This window comes from Rhinolophus ferrumequinum, chromosome 19 (assembly GCF_004115265.2).
Source record: "Rhinolophus ferrumequinum isolate MPI-CBG mRhiFer1 chromosome 19, mRhiFer1_v1.p, whole genome shotgun sequence".
NCBI classification, from domain to species: domain Eukaryota; kingdom Metazoa; phylum Chordata; class Mammalia; order Chiroptera; family Rhinolophidae; genus Rhinolophus; species Rhinolophus ferrumequinum.
The window spans coordinates 47,109,987-47,129,217 of NC_046302.1; the positions used below are offsets into that span (position 1 = coordinate 47,109,987).

Genomic DNA, 19,231 nt, shown 5'->3' on the forward strand with positions numbered 1-19,231 from the left:
ACCTTTAGGGCCTGACACAAGAAAGCACAGTTTCTCCCTGGGCAACTCCCTACCTGCAGGAGCCCGTTCAACAGTGCTGCTCACTGTTTGTGTGTCTGATTCCCAACGCTCTTTCCCAGTGATTGCTCCCCTGCAGTTTATTGGATCTTAGGTTCAGATTATCAAGTGTTCCTATTGCAGAAAGCTCCCGTTCCTGTGCCCGGCAGTTGACCCCTGGCCTGGAGTATGTGTCTGTTTGGAGCAGGAAGAGGACTGTATGTTCTTGAATCCCCTCCGCCCACCAGCAGGAGGAGGGAACATCGAGCCCATCTCGTCTCCTGATGTGATCGCCGGGTACCTGGAGCAGCTAGGACGCCCTCTGAGCCCACGATGCCCTGGCTTCTCGCAGCCCCGTCTGCCTGTGCTGGTGTAGTTATGCTCCTGGATGAAAGCCAGATGGCTGTCACAGGGCTGGTTTAGTCTTTGCCAGCACGAGAAAGGTGCTTTGCTCTGTCTACCCCTTCTGTTGTGTCTTCTGAGTTTCAAGCAAAGTGTCCCTTAAAATAGATGGGCTTCACAATCGCACACCCAGCCAGCATGGGTTAGTTCTGCCCGCCTTCCCAGTGTGATTTTACAGGAGTCTAAGAGTCCTGTGAGGTTGCTCTGACATCTGGTTGACATGAGGTCTTGTTTGTTGTTATAAATAAGAGCCACTGTCTCTAGGACACATCATGTTGGGTGGTAGTGAATGGGAGGTTTTGTCCCTAACCTCGAAACCCTAAATGGCAGAGGGGCTGGCGGAGAGAACGCTGTTACGTGTTTGGATGAAAAAGTCTCTGAGTTTTGTTTGATTTTTGTGTTCTGGTGCACATCCAGTGAATTTGGGGAAGGGCATATGCATTCAGAGGATTTCATCATGGGCACCTTTGTCTTCACTTTTGGTAGGATGCCACGTGACTGTTTGAGTTCTGGTAACGTTGACAACATATTTTGAAACGATTCACCTTGAAAGCTAGAGGCACCAGGTGGTGACACGTTGGATTATGCCACCCTCACTCACTCACTCTGCCTTCATGAGCCTCAGCCTTCTGCTGTCCGCGTGACAGACGCTGGTGTGCATAAGGGGGAGAAGAAACCTTTTGCTGTGTGACAACAAAGCTGACTTCATGCTTTAGTGAAGAAGGAGACGGCGCCTCCACCTGAGTGCACCTTGACGGTCAGGGGACTCTCCGGATAGTAAGCTGTGGAAGAGTCAATGTATTTGGAACAGTTTGTCCGAAAACTTGTGTAAAAGATTCTCCAGCCATTCATTGTTTAGATAATTCTGAGTGCATGCTTCCGATCACTCTGAAATGGAACCCTGGTCAGTCCTGGTGCCCAAGTGTGGGGCCACATGCTCCAGAAGGAAACAGTACATGGGGAAGTTGCATTTCATGGTTTAGTGGGACAGCAAAGGTTATTTGTCTAGCTAAGAGTTAGAGGTTGTGATGTTTACCTTGATTTGTAAGCTATAAAGATCAAATCATACTCTGCAGCTGTACTCCTAAATTCTTATTTTGTAGCTTGTGTTCTAATTCCTTTGCACCTCTCTTCCATGTGTCCTGAGAAATTCTAAATATGATTTCCTTGGAAGTCACCACTTAATGTATTTCTAGGATAAAACCCCAGGCAATTGGTAGTACCAGGTGGCTTTCATTTGCTGTAGTCGAGTGGCTTTTAAACTTTTGAGGTTGACACATAAAAAGAAATTCATTTTGGATCACAGCGTAGTACACACATTCATATATGTACGTAACTGAAATGTTTCTTGAAACAGTACTTGCTGAATATTTCATGTGAGGCACTACTTTTTTCTATTCCATTATATTTTGTTTTAAACAGTGCTTCTTGTGAGGTTGCATCTCCGTGTAAAAACGGTTGCAATCATGTACAGCTCTAGTATTAAGTGTGGATTTACCTCGCGAGAATCGCCACTCCTTTTTGATGGACTCGTACCTCTCCCAGTGAGCCTTTATGGCCCCCGCTTTCCCTGCGAGCACCCCCACTTGCTGCCCGTGCTTTTCTCCCCACATGGTCCCGCTGCTCTCCCTTTCAGCTTCTATGTGAGCGGCACAGTCCTAGCCTCACTCTCACCAGGGCCTCTGTGGTCATCCGTGTGTGGCAGGACTCAGGTCACATCCTTGGAGTGCAGTTCTGACCTAGAGATCAGAAATCGTCTGTGTTATTTTTCGCATGGGTGTGTTCTTTGAGAAATTCAGTCTTATTTATTTTGTGAGGACAATCGAGCCTGGTGTCCACTTCAGTGTTGGCAGGTCTGGCCCAGCGTGCACTCAGGAAGCCTTGGGAAATGCCCCAGGGCCTAATAGGGTTTCACTGGCGCGGTTGCAATAGTCTGCAGGCATTGGGTTCTGGTGGCATTCCCACATGATGCCGCATACCTCCATGACCACGGCCCACACTTGTCCCCTTCCTTCTTCTTCAAAAGGGAATAGTTATTTTTAAAGCAGGGGTGAGCATTCCTGGATGTAGTTAATCAACATTTAGAGAGTAAGCTCTAACAGAGGCAGTGTTTGGTGTATTCATTTCACTTTTCCTGTCATGGAATACAATTTTATTTTTTGTTTTCTTTTTTTTACCTTATATGACACATTTCAGGGGCTCTGTTTTGCATTGTCGTGACATTGGAAAAATAGATGATGGCCTGTCAGAAGGGAACATTTGTAATTGGTACTGACCTGTACATTTTCAGCCTCTAAAATGATGCAACAGATAATTGAGGTTGAACTTGACAGCGTTTATCATATAAAAATAAGCACAAGAAATGCCAGAAGTCACTGTATGTGTTGAAACTAATTTGGTTTGTGAAGTCTCATAGATAACGTGATGCTTGATGGAAATAATTTCGTAATGGAAATTATTAAACATTGATTTGACTAATGTACGTTTAGAACATTGGCATAAGAGGTCATCCTGTGGCCGTGATGACCTAGGGTATTGTGATGGCCTGAAGCCTTGTGTTTCCGGGGCCCACAGGTGGGGATCCTACCTTAGATTATCCCTAAGATTTGTTACCATCACACCCAGGTGTCTTTGAGACACTCCTGCTTCTCTTCTGGACATGAAGTCATTAATAGTAGACTCCTCTGTGGTATTGAAGACATGTCTTAAAATTAGTATAGTGTCATTAATCTAAATATTTTATGTTGCTGGAAATTTCTATAGTTTTGGCAACAGCGGGTTTTTTTGAAACCTCGATCTCACCGACACATTTCAATGACTGACAGAACACTTGTTCAAGCCAATTCCTTTGCCCATGTGCTGTTCTATACTCGATCCTTATTTTATTTAGAAAATCATTTTATTTCAGTCATCCCTGATGTAAACCAGAAATAAGAGCCTTGTGTTTATTTTAATGGTGAGCTTGCTCCGTCTTTGGCTGTTTTTTTTAGAAATTGTTTTTTAAATGTACTGAGAAGACTTGTTCAGGTACAAGTGAAGCCCACTGGCTTTCCAGCCAGTACCTCGGGGATCCAGTAAACCGTTTCATTTGAGGAAAGGAACAGAGTCGGAACAGGAGATAGTGTTAAAACAACATAGCAAATGGGCATTTTAACAGAACTCCCCCAACCCCCGCCCTCCCCGTGTCATAAAACTGTGCTTTCATCAGAGTCCCTTGTCAGCCACACCACTCAGAGCCCGCATGCCAGTGAGAAGCCCAAAGCTGGTGCACAGCCGGGGTTCCCTGCCGGCTACTGAGATACAGGACAGAGGACTGCTTAGTAAAGAGCCCAGACTCTGGCACCAGCCTGCCCAGGTAGGAACCTAGAGCAGGTCACACAGCTCCCTGGTCCCTAGGTTCCCACCTGTATAACGGGCCCCGTAAATGTGCCGACCTCCCAGAGTTGTTGTGAGGGTTAGGCGTGGCCTTGGCACACTGCCTGCTTCGCTGCTGTAGCCCTTAGTGGCTGTGCCTGTCTTTTGGTGTCTGGGCAAAACTGAACTCGTTTGTTCAGTTTAGAACTCTGATATCCCCCAGCCAAACAACATGGGTGTGTAGGTGTTATGTGAATTTTTATTACAGTGCACTGAGGTTAGTGATGGATGAGGAGCCTTTCAGAGGTACCGGGTCATAAAGAGAGCTTCCAGTAAGATGGTCTTCTCCTTCTGATGGTTGTATCCTGTGTCCTTTTCTGTCACAGCATCAGCACCCGTAGCAGGAAGGCAGAGGGGACAAGTGACAGTAGGTAGACACACAGTTTATGGTCAGGAATCAACACACTTCTGTTTTGTTATTCTTATTTTTTTTTTTATTGTGAAGTTAACTGATATTTCACTAAATCGGCCCGATGGTGGGGCGGAAATGCTCCCTGCCTGACTCCTGGACAGCACAGGTGTCTCCCTTTTCTGGGCCTTCGGCGGACTGCTTCTCCTGTTAGGAAGTGCAGCATTTCTTGGCGCCTCATAGCCTGATGCGCGATGACGTATCTCCACGGTGGGTTATAGCAGATATGGCTGAGAAAAAAGAAGACACGAGCATCTCTTCACAGGGATTGGGGCCCATCTCATGCTTCTTGCACACCCGACTAGTACTAACTTGGATTTTTCATTATCTTTCATGCCTCGTTTAGAGGAGACAGATAGCTTTCTAGTTAATTACATTTTTTAAATTACCTAAAAGGAAATCCTAAGCCCGGAGCAAATCATTTCATCAAATCTCATTTATATTTACCTGCTGCTGCTGCTGTTTAAATACAGGAAGAGAAGTTTTTCAAGTACATTTGAAAAGCAGTTTCTGTAAAGAGGAAAATTTCACGGTAAACCAGTCAAGAATGAAAATAAGAGCCCAGGATTCGGAGTTACGAGGCCTGGATTCTCTTTTGGGCTTTTTCCTCAAGCTAGCTGTGGTACAGGTCTGATTACTTCTAAAGAACTTTCCAGCTTTTAGGGAGTTTTGAATATGGCAGACACCACTGCGTGTGTTTTTTTATGAGGGTAACAGAAGTCATTGTGTTCCGATTTGAAGCTCAGGTCATATAAACGTCAGGGGCTCTGGCACAGACCCTCTAACAGCAGGATATAGTGTAAACATGACCTATCAGATACCCTGGGGTCCACGCCAGTGACCCCATGTGACACTTCCCATGTGTCTACCAGAGTCTGAAAGGGGACTGACTTGTAAGCTTCTCCAAATGGATCTCATCTAGGTCTCTTTTAAGTCAGAAAAATGTATGCTATGTTGTAGATGGAGGGAGGAAGAAGCATGGTGTCCAAAAATTAACCAGTAACTAATCCATGAACTTGGATTCTGAAACAGTGTCCTTACTGGATTGAAAGTTTGAGGCCGTTTTTTAAATGATAGGTAATTTATAAGATTTATTCATCATTAGACCCTATACTCTTTCCCCAGACTCTCAGCTCTCATGCAGCTCTTTAATTTATCGCACATGATCAATAAATATCAATTAAAATGTTCCCAACCTGTCGTTACCATCTTCTCTTTAGATGAGGCCAGTTGCGCCCCCAAATCCTCTGTGGTCCCGAATGTCCCTTCCCTGACCAGTCATAGGCTCCCAGATCCAAGAGATATCCTGTTACCAGTCTGTTTGGTAGTGGATGCTCAACAGAGTCTTGGGCAGCTAAAGGTCAGGTACGTGAGGCCTTGGGCTCCCCGGTCTCCGAGGAAACAGCTGTCTGTGCCTCATCTGGGCCGTGTGCCTTGGCACTCCCCACTGCACTCCAGTGTCGGGCCCTGGACCTTTGTCTGTATTCGTAAAGAACCATTGTTAAGAATGCTGATGCTCAGTGAACTAGATGGACACATTAACTTTTCTCTCTCTTCCCAACAGACACGAGACGACTTCCTGGGACAGGTCGACGTGCCCCTTAGTCATCTCCCGGTAAGGACGGTTCCTTGCGTTCTATTGCACACTGTGAGCGGCGGCTTCTGACTGTTTGCAGCTAGATGTGTTTTCAGAATAATATATCCTCAACGCAGTGGGGAAGGCTGGAATAAAGAGCATGTTCTCTGGCCCTAGTTCTTTTCTAGAAAGTGGGCCTTACCAGGGGATAGGCGATAACTCAATTGTCAAAAGCAAGTGGATCTGAATCACCCAAGTATGCTGTCAGCATCATCAGCACCCTTCTCTTCTGCTCTTTAGTTAGTCTTCCTTTGTCACATTATGCAAAACAGCTACCTCCTTCTGTCAAAACCCTCCCTTGTCACCAGCGTGTTTTTGCTTTTAAATTCATCCCTTGGGTCTAATCAAACGTTTGTTCCCTTTGTATAGAATTGCGGACGCTGTTTCTTGTGGGCCCCATCTTTACAAGCTAGTGTTTCCCAGATTTTGCTGTACGGCTTTCTCAGTCGGCATCCACGAAAGAAAAGATTCTGTTGGTTCTGAGTGAACTTGTCATCTGGAAACACCCACCCTAGCTTCAGGGACTATACTGAGTTAGCATGTGTGGTGTTGCTACCATTTCTCTCTGCTCAAATGAGTAGTAAAACATTTTGAGCTATTGAATAGTAACTGAGGTTAGAGGTGTCAGCCACATGCCCCAGAGGCAATATAGATAGAATGTGGGGAGAAGATAGATAGAACATGCGGAGGCTTTGGTGAAAGGTAGACGACCTTGTATTCCAGCTTCAGTTTTCCAAATTGTTCCACCCCTCTCCTCTGGCCTTTGTCCTCTGGGCAACAGAAAGTGACATAAGTAGCAGCTATGAGAGGATAAGTCCAGTGTTTCTGCCTTCCAAGAGCATTTTGTTGTTGTTGTTGTTTTATTAATGCTTTGTGTGAGCAAATACCTTAAATAGTGTATAAAGTAAAAATGACTTAAACCAGCTCGTGTAAGCCTACCACTGCGTTAAAATGGTGCCTAGTACCATATGTCAAATACCAAGAAAGACTGTATCTTATCCAGGAAGCTTTGAAGATGTGTTGTGAACGAATGTGATAGCAGGGAATTTATTCTTATTTACTCAGGAGAGCTGTTAAGAAAGAAAAGTTTCAAGTGTATTCCCTTCCAAAATATTGAAAGCAACAGTGTTATTGTTAAAATATTCTGTTTCTATATAAAAAAAACTTGAAGCTCCCAGGTGCATGCAAAGGGTGCATGTGTGAGCGTGAGACCAGTTCCATAAGCCATCAGAAACCTGATTATTCTTTTAAAGTCACACTGAGTGGATATGGAGATAATCAACATTTGTGAGGAAAAGTGCTTCCCGTATTTCTACATCAGTACGTCTTCTGTTATGCTCTTCAGGTTGAAGCTGTAACGTCCTCACATTTTTAGACAGTATTGGTTGGTTGGCCACTTCTTTATCATGGGGATCCCGACACCTTTGTCCCTCACATAAAAACCGTATCTCTAGTCAAAGCGAATTATGTTCTAATATTCTCTAAGGGGTGGAAGAGAAATTTCTAACCAACTTGCTCCAACAATCCCTTGTTTGAGTGATTGAGTGCAGATTGGTTTTGAAAGGTTGGGTGGGATTCTGAGAGAGTAGAAGAATGTTCCTCTTCAGAGACCAACTCAACAGAAGGAATGGTTCAGCTTTGAGTTTGGATGGAGGGAGGCACGAGCGAGCTTTCAAAGAATAATGTGGTGCGAAGGCTCAGGGCTAGAACAGAAACCAGCCAGTGAAAGAGCGGAACAGCGAATGCCTAGAGACAACTGAGTACTGCTGCACGAGCTGAGCCAGCTGAGTCACGGAGCCTCCTCCCAATTTTGCATCTGCCACAAGATTAGTTTATGTTGGAGGCCATGATCTCCACACTTAAAACGGACTGGCTTTGTGGCGCCAACTACCATCTGGGAGATGGACCACAAAGGACGCAAAAAGAGAAGGGTGAAGGTACATGCTTTATCCTGGAAGCGATGATAGAACCCACCGAGCATATTCTGAATGGACGTAGCCTTTGGGCCCCGGGATTTGCGGTGCTCTCATGTGTGTGTTTGACCATATCTGTAGGATTCTCATGGCGCAAATGGCAGTGTCACTGTATTTTGTGTCATCACCTAAGCGTGGGTGTGTAAAATGGACGTTAGCATGTGAATATGTTGTGTAGAGTAGGTAATGGATGCTCTTTTCTTGATAGCTACATGACCATTGTCAAGGCAGATTCTGTATGGCCCATGGACTCAATATTGGTCAAAACCATCAAATTTTAGACAGAAGAAATTAGGAAAGTTGTCTCATTAGTAATGAGAGAAGGTAATGGAGAGCAGTAATATGGTGGTAAAGTTACCATTGCCAACCCACCCAGGCCTTCTCGAGGCTGAAGAAATCTGACTGGGTGTTTGATCGTTAATCAACCTTACACAGTCTCATTGGCTAACAGAGAATTTATTCCTTCAGCAGATATTTGCTGACAGACATGAATCTGATCAGTGAAGCAAGTTCCTCCCTCAGGTAACTTAGCAGCACTGCCCAGTGTGGTAGCCGACCATGTGAAATGTGGCAGATGTAACTGAGGAACCGAATTTATAATTTTATTTCATTTTCATTCATTTAAATTTAAAACGCCACATATGGCAAATGGGTACCATACGGCATAGCACATGTAAGGATCAGAGTTCCCTGGCGTGGGTCAAAAATGTATGGTTCTGGTTTCCCTTTTCCTCAGATAATTTTGGTTGTGGGAGGGGCTAGGGGAGGAGAGAGTCCCAAACCCGCCAGTTTTACTTGGTGATTTTTCATGCAGCTTTTCCCCCTACCTGAAGCTGTTTCTCTCTGGTTCTACATATCTAATATACCAAGAATATTTAACTTAGTTAATATGGCCCTGACACTTGGAATCATAGAAATTAAGATAAAGAATAGTAATTTTTAAATTATTTTTAAAAATCTGTGTTTTCAATTTTTAAAATCTGTATTAGCATAATGTTTTAATCACCAATGCCTTCCTGTTGACATATATATATATACATACATATATATATATATATATATACATATATATATATATATATATATATATATGCGTTTATTTATTTTAAGGCATTTTAGCCCAGAATGAGGCTTTCTCTTGTTGCCCCAAGATACCACGAACCTGTCGTTGTTCTTCTTAAAAAATAAGTATCAGTATCTCTGCCTTGATTTGGTCTAAGAAGTTGCCAGCATTTGAAGGAAACTCTTTTCTAAATCAGGAGTTTGATGGAGAAGATTCAAGACAGCAGAACTAAACTTGGTATAACATAATATCTTGTGATTGCTAGAAAATTATTGTCAATAATTTGTGTGCCCCATGTTGTGTTTTTTGAGTGTACGTTTTTGCAAAAGGAATCTTTGAAATCTAGTAATGATTGCTGCAGAACCTTCTTGACCCTTGCTGAAATCCTGAAGGCGTATTGGTGCAGTTGCCAGTGTTTGCAATGTAAAACCTTGCTTTTGAATTCTTAGGAATGGTTCTCCTAAGCTGTTCCTTATTTGCAGCCATAAATTCCCTGACCCCAGGAAGCCTACTAGGAAGGCAAGAGGGTCCCAGTGACCTAACCTCTCAGGGGCTGATTTAGGAGAGCTGACGCTTCTGTGGACACACACTCAAAGTTACAAGCACTTTGGCATCTCGAACCTGGCACACACAGGTCCCCCTTGGCCCACTGCCCAACATTGGGTCCCTGGATTAATTACGTGCCCTGCTGGACCTTGTGGGCCATTGTGAAAGTCCAAGTTGGAGCTCTGCCAGGGAGACAAGCGAAGGAGGGTGCCTGCGATGAGGCGGGCAGGGAGGAGGGTGTGAGGCCGGGGTGCCCTGAGCGTGCTGGCTCTACCTACCTCAGTTTTCGACCCCAGTGGCTAGCGGAGGCCAGTGTCAGCCCTGTCATTGTCCCCTAAACAGGAAAGAGTAAGAGTGATAATGAGTTAAAAAGGAAATTTCTTTTTCCTGCTTTGATCATGGACGGATTCCTTAGTACTTCATACTTATCAAATGTTTCCAGATGAAAGAAAATAATTTAAAATTGTGATTCACTTTCATTTGTGACCCTCAGGCTTAATTCTCCCAGGTTTTTTTTTTTTTTTTTTTTTTTTTCTGGAGGGACAAGAAATGAAAAGGAAATGGGATCCAAGAAGTCGAGAAGGGTAGAGACCTCTGTTTCCTTTGCTTCTATTCCACGTTTGCCACTCAGCTTTAGTATTTCTTTTCCATTTTATTGATTTTTGAATGAGTGAAAGAAGAAAGGGAAATTGGGAGAGTAAGTAAGGTTACTAATCTGACCTTTTATGCAGGTCCAAGAATGCAACATTAGTTCACATTCATGGAAGTCTCCGCACGTCAAGCTTTACAAAATCTCTCGGGAATTGACTCCAATCTGGGAGATGGGCGAGTTGCCTTGCTAATTTAATAAGTTAGTATTGAGCTCTAGGCCTCAGTTTTCTGACCTGTGAAATGGGGGCATTCATATAGATGCCACCAACTTTCTGTCCAGCTGTGTGACACAGCATCTTAGCTCTTCCATGGCGTTCACTAAGCAGAGGCACCAACGACCGTGATTCCATTCGTTTTACCTTGGAGACTCGGGCAGCGTGATGCACTGACAGCATGTGGAGGAGCGGAGACTATCATTTAGGAAGTTACTACCCCACCAACCTGACATCTGCCCTGCAGCTGAAACATAGCTCTCTTTTTATTTTCTTGTACAATGGGGCACCAAGAGTAAACTGAGCTGTAAGATTTTAGTTTTCCTAGAGGTGGGCATTTTCAGGGTGGTGGTATGGTTGGCCATCTTAACTGTACTTGAAGGTGACTCAGATGATGGTCCACAGTTGGTGCAGGATAGGGCTCCCTCTCACATGTACAGGATTCAGCATCATAGCAGTTAGAGGGACTTTAGAGACCATTTATCCTCACCCTATATTTTACAGGTGAGGACACCTGGGCCCAGAGAGGGAGGCGACTTGCCCAGTGACCAGCAGGTCCATGCGATGCTGGACCAGACCCTGGGTCTCCAGCTTCAATGTGTGATGTAGCCAAGGGCCAGGGACGAGGGCATGCTTAGCATAAGGCCCTTGGGTGCTTTGGGGCGTTGAATCCAGGTTCTGAGTCTAAGGTCCTGGTAAGGCCATTTCCTTCCATTTGTTCACAAAGCTGTTTATCTCACGGTATGTTGTAGTGACTGGAGTTCTGCTGAACGCATCTAATCTTTTAAAGATGAAAGTGCTGTGTATCTAGAAGATTTTCTTTGAGTACTCCTGTCCTGAGACAGGAGGAAGCAGCATCCATTCTGGCCGATAGTATACTCTTAGCATCATTCTGTTTGAAATGGCTTTCTACCAGGAGCGCTCTCAGCGCTGGGAGTCTCCACTGGGCTCTTCTCCAGGGAATATGATCACGTAGGAACCTGGATCAGGTCAAGAAGGAGCCTATAGTTACCCACGAGATCTCTAGAGAATTTCTATGGAGGTGAAATTTTTTTTTTTTAATGCCCTGCCTTATATTGCAGAGCACTGAAGTTAGCAGTAGTCACAAGTGACATGAAAATGTAGAACTGGCTGATGATAATGGCCAACATTCGTTAAATGTGCCAGGAACCCTTGTGAGGACGTTGTATGTACCAACTCGATTGATTGATTTAATCTTCACACCTACTCTGGGAGTCGGATCCTGTTACTGCCCCACTTTGTAGTGAGGACAGAGAGGCAAGGAACGTGGCCTTGCCCACGTGGCTCTGTAAAGAACGAAGCCAGGACACAGACCTAGGAGGACTGCCTCTTGGTATGTGTGGTGTTTGTCCTTTCAATCATGCAGGGCATGGACGGTTTCATTTTCAGAGTCCCTCTGAACAGTATGGGTTTCTCTGTTCCCTTCTCTCTCACGCAGAGACGCTCTCTGCGGCTCCTTGCTTCCTCACACGTGCTGATGACCCCATCCACAGCTTTGCTCACCCTGCTGATTTTCTCAGCTTGAACTACCCTTCCTCCCAGTTCCCCACCCATCAAAACTTCCCTACGCATCTCGGATTGTACCACACATCCGAAAACCATTTTGATCGCCAGGTCAGAATCAATCTCTTCCCTCCACCCCAAGTCTCACAGAAGGTGGCCTCCACGTGTCCGTGAATTTGTTCTGTCTTAGAGCCAAGCTGTTTGTTGATGTGATGGCCCCGCCTCCATATCTGTAGCCTTAAGGGAAGGTACAGGCATAGCTTGGAGATACTGAGTGTTCGGTTCCACTGCGATAAAGCGAGTATCACAATAAAGGGAGTCGTAGTCTTTTTGCTGGTGGAAGATCTTGCCTTCAGTTTGTAAAAAAAAAAAAAAGAAAAAGAAAAAGAAAACATCTGTGAAGCACAATAAAGCGAAGTGTGGTAAAATGAGGTGTGCCTATACCATGTTGTATCCACGTGTCTTTCACCCGGGTATTTTCTAAAATTATTTTGTTGGTTGACTAAATGAGAAAAGGAAGAAGTACCAGCAATAATATTCTGGATTAATAAATTTTCCATCATAAGTGATGACTGTTTGGAAACATTTTTTCAAGAAATGTTTAAAGAAAATATTTCCAAAATGTCTCACCTTACTGCCCTCGTGAGAACAGTCTAGAGAAGAATATACTTGACTTTCTTCAGTGATGGTGAATTTTCAGGTAGTTTACTGTAGATCGGATGAATTAATCAGCAACTGTACAAGTGCCTACTTTGTTCCAAGCAGTGTTCTTTGCACCAAAGATACAAAGGTGAGCAGACCCAAGTCTCTGATCCCATGAGCTTACATTTGAGAAGTGATGGGTGATAAACTACTGAATGAATAAATGAACAGGGTAATTTCAGATAGTGAAAAGGGGGAAGATAAATTAAGCTGCTCAGACGGAGGGTGAGAAGGGGAGGCTAATGGTGGCAAGTTATGATCCGATGTCTTAGGATGTGACCTGGGTCCTCAGACCTGGGTGGCAAAATGGAAGCAGCTGTGGCCTCTGGAGCCAGAACTGTCTGACAGAAGGACCTACTAGAGCAGGATTAGATGTGATGTGTGCATAAGACAGAGGAAGCCAGGCCAGATGGAATGAGGCGTGGGTGGAGATACTAGTTCCCAGAGAGGTTACAGGTAATTAACAGCCAGATCCTGTTTGACCTTATAAGCCATAGGAAAGAATTTTCAGTTTATCCTAAGCAAAGTAGGAAGCCACCGGGAGTTGAAAGCAGAGAATGACATAAACGGATAACATTTCAAATATAAATACATACACACACCCTTCTGACATAAAAAAAAAATTGCTGTAGTGTGGTTTGTCTCTCTTGTTACAAAAGTCAGTATTTTAAATTGTGTTTCATTAAAGAGTGTACGTATTGGAGGTTTTACTACCTATAGTATTTAAAAATTAACGAAATAGGAACAATTATTTTTCTAATTTCCTGCCTGCTTTGACCAACTGATTTTGCACCATCTTTTGATTTCTTTTAAAACTGTGACAGTTGCATTCATAGCTTCATGAAATAAACACCAAACAAAGGCTGATTGATGGTGCCACCTCGGACGATCTCTGTGGAGGAGATATGTTCTCTTCCAATTATCTTAGGCTGATGACATGATACCTGAATGTGAACAAAGTAAAATTGCCTTCACAGATCGGACCGTGCGTATTTTCCCGTGAACTCCATTTTTCAGTGTCTTGAATCAGAGAGACAAGAAGGCACCAGTGACCACTGGTTCTCCGAAATTAATCAGTGTGCGGGATTGAGGCCTCCACCCTGCAGTTAGAAATTACATTTGGCAGTGACGACTATAATTTTGTCATTTGTCTAAGCCTGGGGTTGGCTCCTAAAATCTGATGTTGATAGTGACATCTAGTGGATCTTGAGTAGATAAAGTTATGTGACCTATAAGACATTTAATTGTCAAGTACTGGGTGAGGAACCAACGCCGTCTTCACCGTTCCAATATTCTAAAATACAAAAATGGACTCTGTAATCCAGGTTGGTGTATCTCAGGTACAAACTGTCAAGAGTGTTAAAGCCTCCTTTTTCTTCCTCTAGACAGAAGACCCAACCATGGAGCGACCCTACACATTTAAGGATTTTCTCCTCAGACCAAGAAGGTGAGGCCTTGGGAGCAGACGTCCCTTTTATGCCTTGGTTATTGGTTTTCTCTGAGGAAGATTCAATTTCTTTTCCTGTTTCATCGTTTTCAAAAGTCATCATAAATGTGAAAGGTGTAACCAAGTCATATCCTTTATAACCAATTTTCTTCCGTCACGCAGTCATAAATCTCGAGTTAAGGGATTTTTGCGATTGAAAATGGCCTATATGCCGAAAAACGGCGGTCAAGACGAAGAAAACAGTGAACAGAGGGATGATATGGAGGTAAGCTACAGAGCTTCAGGCCTTCGTCTCTCTTCCTTGCCTAAGATCATGTTACTATTTTACTGTAACACTTTAGAATTTAAGGAAATAAAAGTTTCTAAAGCTTAAATGTGAAAAAACTTAAAACTGCCCATGAATCTGTCTTTGATAATCCACCGATGTGTTTGTTTTTCATAAAAAAGGATAGATTTTTCATTTTATGTTACAACACTAATAATCGAAGGGGCTTCTTCCCTTTATAAAATGCTAAACCCATATTTTAGTAATAGTCCCACCCCTATGTGAAATTCTCACATATCTAATTGTCTTATTGCTTTGGACTCTCAGCTCTTTGTAAAATCCTTTTAGCACTTGGAACTGCTTCAAAGTGGATAAAATGATTTAGAAAATCTTTTCCAGGTTTCTTACTTATTTGGCCCACAGGTGATAGCATGCATTAGGAAAGCTTTCCTCTCGAAATGCCATTTTGGAATTGGCTGTCCAGAGGAATTTTCTTTTCCTTCCTGGCATAGCTGCCATTTAACTTTCTAATCCGACACCTACACCGTGGGGCCCATCGTACCTTCTCAGCACGCCCTTCAGACAGTGCCGTTTTGTGAGACAGATTCTCATCTTGTTCTGAAAATATCTATTAAACAAGGCCTCTCTATGGCTTATTTGCACATCTGTTAGCAGCTGTTGTATCTACGTGATATGTGAATAATGCGTTATGGGCAAGTTAACCAAACCTCCCTCAGACCGACAGGTCATATTTCCAGGCGGTATTTCATCTGTGAGCTTTTATCTCTCTCTATGAGGAGGAGTGAAGTGGGTGGTACACTGTCATGAAAGTTAAGATTTCATAAGCACATCAACAGATTTTTATCTCCAATCCAAGGAATTTTTTACACTCTTCTAGCCTTCCAACTGCAGTAACCAGTGAATTACTTAATTTTCCAGTGACTTTACTAGGGGATGTTAGGAAGGAATACTTAATGCCTAAAATATGTGTTGCAAAATGTAGCTCGAACTCTGGTACCATGAAGCCTGTTTATGTAGCGGTGGGGAGCAAATGGGGAGTTTGTAAGTAGAAAGCTGCAGCTCTCAGGTTTCCTCTGGCTCCCGTGCTGGTAGTAGACCCAGAGCGGGAACTTCACCTCCAAAGGCAGCCTCGGTGCCACCCGCCCTGGGGAGCGACAGGGCCCTGGGCCTCCTGGTCTCTCATGCTGTGAATTCTGGTAGAACACACGTGCAGCACAGCTTCTCTTTCCCGCTCCCTTACACCTTAGGGAGGTGTTGAAAAGACAACGGCAATAACATGACCCATGTCATTGCCATGGTTTTGTACAGCCCTGGAGACCCTCGGGTCAAAATAACGAGCGTGAGCAATGAAAAGAGTTCTGCTGTGCCTGAAGTCCCATAACAGACAGTACATGTCCAACCCTGTCGCTCCCTATAATAAAGTTGTCTTAGGAGGCAGCATGGTTAGTTGGCCACTGCTCAACATATCGCTAAGACTCCTCTAGAACTGATTTCTTTGCCCTCATTGGGAATTCCTCCAAATGTGGCACCTGAAATTACTACAGGAGCCCGCGTGCCACAGAGTGAGGAAGAAGACGCAGCACTGTGATTGTCTCTGCCCCCCATCTGAAGAACCACCCTCCTGATCTTCCGTTTGGTTTTCTTCCACAGCACGGGTGGGAAGTTGTTGACTCAAATGACTCATCTTCTCAGCGCCAGGAGGAGCTGCCTCCCCCACCTCTGCCCCCTGGCTGGGAAGAAAAGGTGGACAACTTAGGTCGGACTTACTATGTCAACCACAACAACCGGACCACTCAGTGGCACCGACCGAGCTTAATGTGAGTACATACGGTGGCTGCCCTCTGCAGTTAGGTCCCACCGTGCCGCTCTTTGGAACAAGGTGGGAGGAAATAAATCTCATGTCCACAAAAGCACATGGTTCTGCAGCACCACAGGATTCCCCCTCACTTAGTGAAAGAACGTGGGAGCCCGTCAGGATTTGTATGTTATAAAGAAGCTCTCGCCTTTGTGTCACGTTCTGCTATTTGAAATACGGACAAACTTATTTTGTGTGTCTGCTTTGGACAGATTTCATGACATGCAAAACAGAGGTTATGTGTCCTAGATTTGTCTTACGTGTGGTGATTATATCACTTCCCTCTCCTTCGTCTTTCTCCTCTCACTAACCCAGGATGGAAAACAAGCAAGCCAATTGCCTTTGCAAGTCTCTCTTTTCCTTAAGATTTTGGGTTTTTATTCCCTTCCATTACTTGATTTGGCAACCCTCTCAAAAACTTTTGTTTTTCCTTCTTGGGAAATTTATATACCACCCCCTTGATATAATTAGGAATACCTGGAAGGGTTGCAAACTCAGAATTAGTAATTACTGTTTATTCCAATCCCTCCCCAGCCTCAGGGATGCAGTAAACGATTATCATTTTGTTTACTTGGCCATTTTTGGTTGGATGATCGCAAATAAACACTAGTTAAACCTCAGCTACTATAAAACAGATCTGAAGTTGCTTATTTTTAAATCATAATATATATAGCAAGACCTAAAACTATTAATATGCAATAAAAGGCAAAAACAAAGTATTAAAAGGAAAGGAAAATTATCCTCGACGTCATGAGCTCCCTAGCAGCCACGATAAGAGGTAATTATTATATCAGTGAATTATACAAGTTTTCAATATGTAATAAAAACCAAGTATATTAGGTGAGATAATTTTCTCCTTAGTCCAGCCTCTGAAGGAAATTGGCTAATGTTTTTGAAACAAGTGGTATTAGCATTGTGATGATGGGTGATCATGTTGATAACCCTTGGATCTTTAGAAATTGCAAAGATATTCAGCATATGACTCTGGGTGGGTGCCAAGAAGTTTGGTCTCGGTTTTGTTTGATTTAGAGATAAAGCTTGCAGAATCTGCAACAACAGATAGCCAATCCTCCCTAAGCCCCCAAATGGGTTCTCGTGAACATCAGCTGCCCTTGGTCAGCTGTGGACCACCCAGCATAGACATCAGCTCCTTGTTCCCAGGACACCGTAAATGTCCGAACATCGGGGTAATGTTGAACTCTTCTTTGTTGTAATATTTTTTTCCCATGGAAATGATTTTGTTGATTCTTTCAATTTTTGTGTATTTTTTTTTTTACTATTTCTCTTTGATTAATGACCATAGCTATTAAAACTGCTGTAAGCCATTTGACTATCTTTGTAGTAGTAAGAAAAGAAAAAAATTTAAAAAAAAAAATTGGACTCGTCTTGGGCTTGGTTACAGGTAGTGATCCAGAAGCATCTTGGCAGCAGTACCCTAAGCAAAACACCGTTATCTACCTTTGGCTCATAAGAAACATCATAAGAAAGGAGCACCTGAAAGCATAGCACTCTGTGGGGACCTTGGGCACATGGCTTAGTGAAACGTGTAGGGCAGGTGTAGGCCTGGACGTAGTACTTCTAAACAGAAGGTGACCATAGAGGAAACCCCAACCCTCTCTAGTCTTGTGGTGGCTTTTTAAAAGAGTGTCATGTGACCTCTGTAGAACAGTGCTAGCAACTCACAAAAGAAGAACTACAAATACATATATGTGAAGAATTACTAATACATATATGTGAAGAACTACTAATACATATATGTGAAATCAATACATATATGGGGAAATGTTCATCTCCATTAATAATGATCATGCAGACTGAAGTGTGTATTCGGGGGATAAATGGAGTTAAGTGCTATTTCTCTACCTCCCAGAGTTGTGAAACTAATGAGAGAATTCTTGAGAAAACACTTCATATGTTTTTTTAAACTTACCATCTTTGGTGACAGTGTCCCAAGGAACTAAACCAAAACAAAAGATGTAACTTGTGACATGCTAGCTCATCAGTAGTCCAGGAGCAACATGGGAAAAATGCAGTTCTTCATCCAAGTTCAGGTTCACATGTAGCTTAGGGAGAAGTCAGTGACATGACTGTCCCATCAGTGTGCCAAAAGGCACTAAGCCAGGAAGGACACCAGTGGAACTCAAGGAGTGCCTCTTTTCCAACAGACATGACTTCTAGAAAGCAAGAGAAAAAGTTGGATGAGGAGAGAGTCGGTTTCCACAATGAACTTTTCATCCCATCTGAACTATTTGAGAATTTGGGGTTCTTTCTTCGTGGCTTTATTTGGCTTGGCCAGAAGCTCTCAAGCCTTCCAATTGTTTTCATAATTCGGTTTTCACAGAATACTACAGTTCTCTTTGGCGGAAAGTTGATATGGAGAAGTGTCTTTATTAAAAGGCTCTATCTGAGGAAATCAGATCGTGATTGCCGTGTACTAAGCAAAGAATCAGGACTCTCCTAGTGATTCATTTCTTACCCCATTTACAACAGACGTGTGCCCCAAACTCCAACCCCCCTGAGAAAGTTTCACCCTGAAAACTCCTTGTGCCCTTGGGCGGTTCTTACAAAGTCCTACCCCACATGTCTCTCACCCATGATCATAAACGTGCACTGAAGTGGCCTGACTACGCCCAGCTGCCTTCTGATTGCTCTTCTCCCTTGGCCCCAAGGTTGTACTAGTTCCCTCTTCCCCCAAAAGAGCAAAACAAAACTCGAACCCTTCCCCCAGCTACCTTCAAACGTCAGCCTATTACACCTTCCTCTCGAGAACCATCCAGCTGCTTACAGGTCTCTGATTGCCTTCTGCTTCCCCTATCACGGCACAGAGCACATAATATTCCAACTCCCTGTGTGAGCAGGACTGTGCTTTCTTATTCACAGATCTTCCCTTGCCTCTGGCACAGAGTAGGAGCTCCCCAAATACCTTTTAACTGAACGAGTGACCACAGATGAATCCCTTCTGCACGTGATGGTTGAGTGAAATGTCTAGGGCAGGTGTAGGCCTGGACGTAGTCCTTATGGAAGATGACCTTTGAAGGTACCCTGACCCTCTCAAGTCTGATGGTGGCTTTTAAA

General features: G+C 43.7%; 1 protein-coding gene across 20 annotated transcripts in view; it reads left to right on the forward strand.

Moving 5' to 3' along the window:
- The window catches only part of NEDD4L (NEDD4 like E3 ubiquitin protein ligase), a 313,861-nt gene that overhangs the window by 232,667 nt on the left and 61,963 nt on the right, over positions 1 to 19,231 (forward strand). For all 20 annotated transcript variants that reach the window (XM_033135693.1, XM_033135694.1, XM_033135697.1 and 17 more), the window contains 4 exons: positions 5,826 to 5,876; positions 13,954 to 14,015; positions 14,178 to 14,280; positions 15,952 to 16,118. In XM_033135693.1, coding sequence (XP_032991584.1) covers positions 5,826 to 5,876; positions 13,954 to 14,015; positions 14,178 to 14,280; positions 15,952 to 16,118 — 383 coding nt within the window. The remainder of the gene's footprint in view (positions 1 to 5,825; positions 5,877 to 13,953; positions 14,016 to 14,177; positions 14,281 to 15,951; positions 16,119 to 19,231) is intronic.